The sequence below is a fragment of the Scleropages formosus genome, chromosome 1 (genome assembly GCF_900964775.1).
Source record: "Scleropages formosus chromosome 1, fSclFor1.1, whole genome shotgun sequence".
In the NCBI taxonomy this organism is placed as follows: Eukaryota; Metazoa; Chordata; class Actinopteri; order Osteoglossiformes; family Osteoglossidae; genus Scleropages; species Scleropages formosus.
Genome location: NC_041806.1, coordinates 48,998,366 through 49,005,529, shown reverse-complemented (window position 1 = coordinate 49,005,529; position 7,164 = coordinate 48,998,366). Strand labels below are relative to the sequence as shown.

General features: G+C 50.4%; 1 protein-coding gene across 2 annotated transcripts; it reads left to right on the top strand.

The window, feature by feature from the left end:
* The first annotated feature begins 4,263 nt into the window (after window positions 1-4,263).
* Window positions 4,264-6,319, top strand: lratd1 (LRAT domain containing 1). Of its 2 annotated transcripts, none has more exons than XM_029257043.1 (2): window positions 4,264-4,392; window positions 5,058-6,319. In XM_029257043.1, the coding sequence occupies exon 2, from the start codon at window positions 5,087-5,089 to the stop codon at window positions 5,867-5,869; it is 783 nt and encodes a 260-aa protein (XP_029112876.1). In that variant the 5' UTR covers window positions 4,264-4,392; window positions 5,058-5,086; the 3' UTR covers window positions 5,870-6,319. The 2 variants fall into 2 exon arrangements, with proteins under 2 accessions (XP_029112876.1, XP_029112872.1); XM_029257039.1 differs by having other exon boundaries at window positions 4,268-4,392; window positions 5,055-6,319.
* Window positions 6,320-7,164: the final 845 nt, after the last annotated feature.

The following is a 7,164-nucleotide window of genomic DNA, read 5'->3' as shown; positions in this document are numbered from 1 at the left end:
GATGGGACGCCAGTCCGTCACAAGGCACCCCAAGTGGGACTCAAACCCCAGACCCACCAGAAAGTGGGCACAGGCCAAACCCGCTGTGCTACTGCACCCCCCGGGGTAAAGAGTCACTGTACTATTATTCACATGGGTTTAACTAAGAGTTACGCTGACGTTCTGTTACCAAAAGAGTGGAACAGGGAACAGGAGTGACCCACACACACTTCAATGCTAAACAACACACTTCACGCAAAACAAAAGTGCAACTCTGGAAAGACTGAGATGTCAGATTCCCAGACAACACCAATGTCTTTGTAAGGGTCGCCCTGAGGGCCTGCTTTCTGTGACCGATTGTGTTCATCTCCAGTTTGGAGTCCACAGGATGGGTCACGCCTGACCACGTGGGCGAGCTTACTGACCCCCCCTTTCCACACCTGTGGATGAACTCAGCTTTAAATAATTGTGCTCATCCTAAAGGGTTTGCCTGGAAACTCCTCTCCGAATATTCATATCATTCATCATCCGAAAGCTGAAGCTATTGCGTGGCCTCTGTGTGGCCCCCGTCTTTGTAGTCAGAGATAAGTACACTTTCCCCATTTCATAGAGTGTTCAAAGTTCTCTTTCGCTTTGCACAATGGGAGAATATCCTTTCCACAGTGACATTAATGAAAAAAAGTAGATTCTGGTCACAGATACAGTCATAAGACTTCTGCTTTTGAAGCCAAAAATACATAAAAAGACAATATGTGAGAAACTTTGTATACAATCACTGCATAAGCAATTATTAATGAAAAATAGTATTGAACTGATTTTTTTTAACACAAATAAAGGATTGTTTTACTGCAAATATTAAACATATTACTGAATGTGCATTAAATAATATTACTTTGTGTGAAAAGTAATACAAATTAGTCTTCATATTACTTTTAACAGATGCATTGAACACTCAAGGTTTGATGCTGTACTAATTATAATTATAAAAAGTTTCAGATATGGTATCGTTGTGTATGTACAAATCGTTACAAGTTGTCTGCAATAACTCGCTGGTCCAAACAGCCGGAAAAAAAGGAGAGAAACAAACAGGCCAATTTAGAAATCATCTGAAACACTTTGAAAGAAATTGCTCTCTTGTTAATTCCTGCAAAATAAACAAATGAAACAAATTACAGCCGTATAACGTCAAGACCCATAATTTTGAAACAAGTCGCAATAGCGCTGCAATCTCCACGAGCAGAACATGCAACTTGTTAGTCTTTATCCTCGAGGTAGATTTGTGTATCCACTGCTGTAGACACTTCCCATGTTCAACACATAGCCTGCTCTGGTGTGTCTCCACGCGGTTTCATAGTTCATCACACACCATGACTAAGTGAGCAGCGCTGGTCCCTCCAAACACATCATGCCAGACCAAACCAAACTGTTATACTTTTTCGAAAAAAAATCCATCCATCCATCCATCCATCCATCCATCCATCCATCCATCCATTCATCCGTCCATCCAGCTTACTCTAGTGAAAATCATGGAGACATCAAGCCAAGGAGGCTTGGGGGCTCTGCAGAAGCAGTGATTCCACTCTATTGGCCTCCTTGTTATGGAGTGTGATCCCCACCACCCTGTAAAGGCACCTGATTTCCATCACATGTACCTGCAATCTAGCTCTCTAAGTCGCTAGCCAAAGCTTATAGTCACAGGTGAGGATTTAGATGTAGACTAAGCAGTAAATTTCAAGCTTTGTCCAAGAACTTGGCTCCTGCTTCAGGACCACAATACTGTCCAGCATTTGTAACGTTGCAGCTGCGGCATCAAGTCCTTGGTTGATCTTGCCATCCCCCCTCCCACCACCTGCAAAAAGGACCCGGAGGTATTTTACCACAAACAGAAGAGGATAAAAGAGCTGTTTCACTGCCGCAGTAACCTTGGCCCAAGCGTTTACCCTAATCCTTCAGAAACTTTTGGAACTACATCATGGAAGGATGGTCTGCCCACAGGGTTTAAAAGTTCCTAAAAGAGCTCCTTCAGCATCCCAACAACATCAACAACTGGCATCCATTCATACTTTCCTGAATACGGAGGAGGAGATGAGAGTTAAACTTGTTACAAATTGGGGCCTCTGCCAAACACTCTCAAAACACCTATGCTACTTGCTTGGGCCTTTCCAGCCTCCAGTACAGGTCAACACCAGGTGATGACTGTTTCACAGCTCGACAGCCCCCTTTACATGAGTATCCAGATCATGCATCTTCAGGTCACATGAAAAAACTATGATCATTAACCTTTAACCTAAAGTACTCTGGCACAAAGTATACTTGTGATCTACCATGTGCTCAAACATGGTGTTCCTTGTGGCCAATGTATGACTAGCAACGAAGACCAGTAACAACTCCGCTTGGGTTCAAATCACTCTGGTGGTTCATTCTGAGTCACTGCTCCTGTTGTTATCCGTGTGTGGGCTGAAATCTCTGAGCAAGACTAAAGAGTCCATAGGCTGTTACCCTCTCTAGCGCCGTGTCCCCAACCTCTAGAAAAGCTGAAAACACAACAGATACATTCAACTGCTTGACTTATGTGCAGCACCCAGCCATAGGCTAGTGAGTCCTCCACACCTGGCCAGCACCCCTCACACTGGACAGCTCCAGAGGAGGAGAGTGATCACTCCTGATCAAGAGGCCTGGTTCCAGGGCCAATACAAAAAGGAGGTTAGACCTGCTGTATTTACCTTGTACTTTTTTATGTCCAGTTCTGGTTCCTTTCTTACCAGTATGGTCATGTTCTGCATCCCAAGAGTTGGCATCTTATGTGTCAGTGTAATTTTTTTAGATTTACCTCATCTTTACCTGTTACCCAGCAGGCAACGCACCTGACCCCCACATTTTTTGCGGGTGACTGCATGACAACACGACTCCATGTGACTCCATGCCCTGGTCCACCACCACACCAGGAACTTGTTGGCAATACATTACACCCTAAGCCTAGCACTCGGGGGGAGGTGTCCCACTAACCCCATTCTGGGCAAAGTGCTCTTGTTACTATTTTAAATTTTCACGGGATTCTGATATTTGGATCATTTATGGCACCTCAACTTTGTCCATGTTACCATGGGTGACCCAAAGCATCCAGACAGCACAGCTCTCGATCTTCACCACTACAAGGCGGTCATTAATGTAGGGGACTTTAGAAAGTAACTCAAGTTATAAATCAGTTTACTCATGTGACATTACATTGTTTTGTTTTAAGGATAATGTAATGTAACAGTAATATGTTACACTTTGCCTCTGGTGGAGAACTAAATAAAAAGATAACCACATTTGTAGTGGGGGGTGTGATGGTGCAGCAGGCCTGACCGAGTCCTGCTCTCCGGTGGGTCTGGGGTTCGAGTCCCGCTTGGGGTGCCTTGTGACGGACTGGCGTCTTGTCCTGGGCGTGTCCCCTCCAGCCTTGCGCCCTGTGTTGCTAGGTTAGGCTCCGGCTCCCCGCAACCCCATCTGGAAAAAACGGTTCAGATGGTGTGTGTGTGTGTACATTTGTGCCTACATAACAATTGTGTGTTAGAATTATTTTGTGCGTAATACAGTGTATAATATTTTATGCAATATTATTGTCTGTAATATTTTATGACTGTCTGCACCGAACAACAGTGGAAGGACAGGTGTAGGTGTAAAATGGCATCTGTTTCCAAACACATTCAACTTTAAACGCCTGTCATCGGTGGTTTTATCAGAAATTCGCAGACAATGTAATAGAGACATAAAATGTATATTTAACTATCCGAAGTCCCCTGTTTTCCTCTAATTTCTCGTAAAACTACAAAAACTTAGAGGGGCTCAAAAACGCGCATCTTCTTATCATCATGCCGCGCGATACAATTATGTTGTTGATAAGCAGCGCGGTTCTAAAGCAACGGTGTGACTAACAAAGCCATGATCTGTAAATTCATAAAGAGCCTTTTTATCTCTGTGTTGTGTCTTCATATTTTTATCTACTTCCACTTTCTGCCCTCGTTCCACTTGAACAACCCTGTATGGTTTTATATACTTTTCTCTCACAGATAGACGATCGGGACCCGACAAATGACACGCGCACCAAAGCCGTCAAAAGCCGCATCGGGCCATTTGGGTTTAGACGCGCGCGCACCCGCGCGCTCTCTGTCACCGCGCTGTCAGTCACCGCGCTCCCTCGCGCTCCCTCGCGTCCCCCTCCCGTTCTGAGGGGATTTAATGAGGTCTGCGGACCAATAACCGCGGCGGAGGGCAGGATCCTCTTCTTGGGGCGGGGTTCTCCATCCTACTTAACGGCGCGCGAGGCGGCGCAGCGTCTCGAGCTCGAGCCGTCGGGGCGTCGGACGCGAGGAGGAGGAGAGCATGTATGGAGCGCAGGGGGGTCTGAACATCCACCTGGGACGTACGCAGGTATCGGTCTCCCGCTGTGTGTCATTCTGTCAGTTTTCACCGACACTAAAACAGAGAGTGGAGCGAGCACGAGGAGAAAACTGCACCCACCTGGGTGTGTGTGTGTGTGTGAGTGTGTGTGTGTGTGTGTGCGTGCGTCTGTGTGTGCATTTTGTGCGCGTACGCACGCGATTCTGTGTGGTGTGTGCGAATGTGTCACGGTGAGTCTGTGTATTGTGTCTACGTATGTGTGTGTGAGCGAGAGAGGGGTGTGTGTGTGTGTGTGTGTGTGTGTGTGTGTGTGTTAGAGAGAGAGAGAGAGTGAGGGAGTGAGTGTGTGTGTGTATGAATTCTTTGTGATGCCACCCCCCCCAGGTGAACCTGTGTGCGCTTTGTTTGGAGGGCCGGGGGGGGGGGCTGTGGAGTGGGGGGGGGGCGGAGGAGAGACCTGCCCAGAAAAAAGCCTGTAGAGCACTGATGCTGATGGTTGCTATCAAACAAACTGCTCCTACGCGCGCATGTCTTTCTAGTATTACTATTACTGTTGTTGTTGTTGTTGTTGTTGTTATTATTACTACTATTTATTGTGGACACTGCTGCCGCATTTCTCGCCACTGTGGATAACGCGTGCGTGCGTGCGGGCGTGCGTGCGCGCGCGCGCGCGCCTGCCTACCTTCCCGCAGCAGCCCGCGCCGGCGCCGCGCCTCCGTCCTTGATGGGAAACCACCTGGACCGGATCACCCACCTGAGCTACAGCGAGCTGCCCACCGGAGACCCCTCGGGGGTGGAGAAGGACGAGCTGCGCGTCGGAGTCGCCTACTTCTTCTCGGACGAGGAGGAGGAGCTGGACGAGCGCCCCCCGTCGGACCCTTACGCGGAGCAGAGCCCCCCCCAGGAGGGGGGTCCCGTGCTGCCCGACGAGCTGCAGTACTCGGCCTTCTGCCGCCACGAGTGCATCTTCTCGAAGCTGCGCGAGAACCAGGACCTGCACGTGTACCCGGCGCGCGCGCTGCTGGCCGCGTGCCGCCCCGGCGACCTGCTCGAGCTCGTGGCCTTAGACGAGCCCCCGCACTGGGCGGTGTACGAGCGCGACGGCCAGGTGATCCACCTGTACGAGGGGGAGATCCGCAGGGACGGGCTGCTGGAGGTGAGCGAGGGGCGCATGGGCCGCGTGGCCAACGGCCGCTACCGGTACCGCGCGCTGCCGCCGGACCTGGTGGTGCAGAACGCGCGCGGCCACCTGGGGCTGCGCGCCCCCGACGTGTGCTGGACCAACTCGGAGAGCTTCGCCGCGTGGTGCCGCTTCGGCAAGCGGGAGTTCAAGGCGGGGGCGGAGGCGCGCGCGCCGGGCCAGCGCTACTTTCTCAAGGTGCACCTGTCCGCGAGCGACGTGCACACGCTCGTGTTCCACAGCCTCGAGGAGCTGATCCGCGAGCGGCGCAAGGTGGACGCCAGCGGCATCCTCAAGGAGCTGTCCCTGGTCGGCGGGAAGGAGTGACACCCCCACCCCCCCAACACACACACACACACAAACTCCCCCCAAACACGCGCGCGCACACACACACACACGACTAACGAACGAAAGGAGTGGGAATGCGGATTTGCGGGGGCGCGCACGCCTCGAGTCGGGGCGGATCTTCGGTTCCTTCGGGTTCTTTTTTTTCCTTCCTTTTTGCTCCTGGAAGATTTATAAAAATAAGACATGATTTGCTGAGCATGGCGGTCGGGGACACCCCCACGACCCCCACCTCCGGACTTCTGCTCGCAACCTGGGGGAGGGTCCCCTGCCCCCCCCCCACCCCGCCCCCTCCCCTCTGTGCGCTCTGTCCTCTCGGTGTCTCCTGCTTTCTCTGAGTCCCTCATTTATTTACAGTGATTTACTGTGATTTACGGCACCACTGCTGCGTTCAGAGTCTGTTTTACCGGATCAAACGGACCTCCCTCCCCCCCCCCCAACAAGCGCAGTCGGAGAGTTAACCCGCTCGTGCCATTGTCCATTTTCATATTTTTGTCCTGTTGTCTGATCTGTCCTGGATTATTACTATTATTTTTGTTCCTGTACCTGAGTAAGTAAAATACCTTGTTTCATTTTCAATAAACATCGGCTGCGACAAACAGTCCTGGTCTGGAGCCGCCTGCTTTTTGCTTTAATAATTTTGATAGTTTTAATAACAGAGCAGCCGTGCGTCCGCGTCCCCGCGAGCGCAGCGTACAGTCTGTGCTGTTCGTCTGAACGAGGGGAACTTTGTCGGGAATGCGCGCGGGGACGCGCACGAGCCTGCGCCTCTGTCTGGCTCGCGCGCGCGGCGCGGGTAACCAATTGTTGCTGCGGATGATGCCTTAGTTTGAAAATGACGAGTATGACGAAGGTGCCTTGATGATGATGACGATGATTTTCTTGTTCGTGATGGTGACAAAGATGTGTTCTTGGCAATGATGAGGGATGTCTAGATGAAGATGGCAGTGCCTCGAAGACCATGTTATCATGAGATGACATCTTGAGGGCAATGTTCTTGTTGGTGATGGCGATGCTCTTTCTGATGAAGAAACGTTGATGAAAGTGATGCTGAGCTCGATGTGCTTCTCCTGGTGTCCCCATGTAAAATGTGCAGCATTTTTATGCAGTCACACCTCCTTGTCCACTCAAGTCTCTCAGGTGCTTTTCCAGGGGCACCTTGAACCTCTGATTTTCCAGATGATGAGAGAACCCACTCAGTGGGGGTCATTGTTTCAGCTCATTCTGTTTTACTACGGTGAACGTGGTGTACTCTGTTCAGTTCTGGGTGGAACAAA

Coding starts and splice junctions, on each gene's coding strand:
- lratd1 (XM_029257043.1), top strand. CDS start 5,087: ATGGGAAACCACCTGGACCGGATCACCCACCTGAGCTACAGCGAGCTG.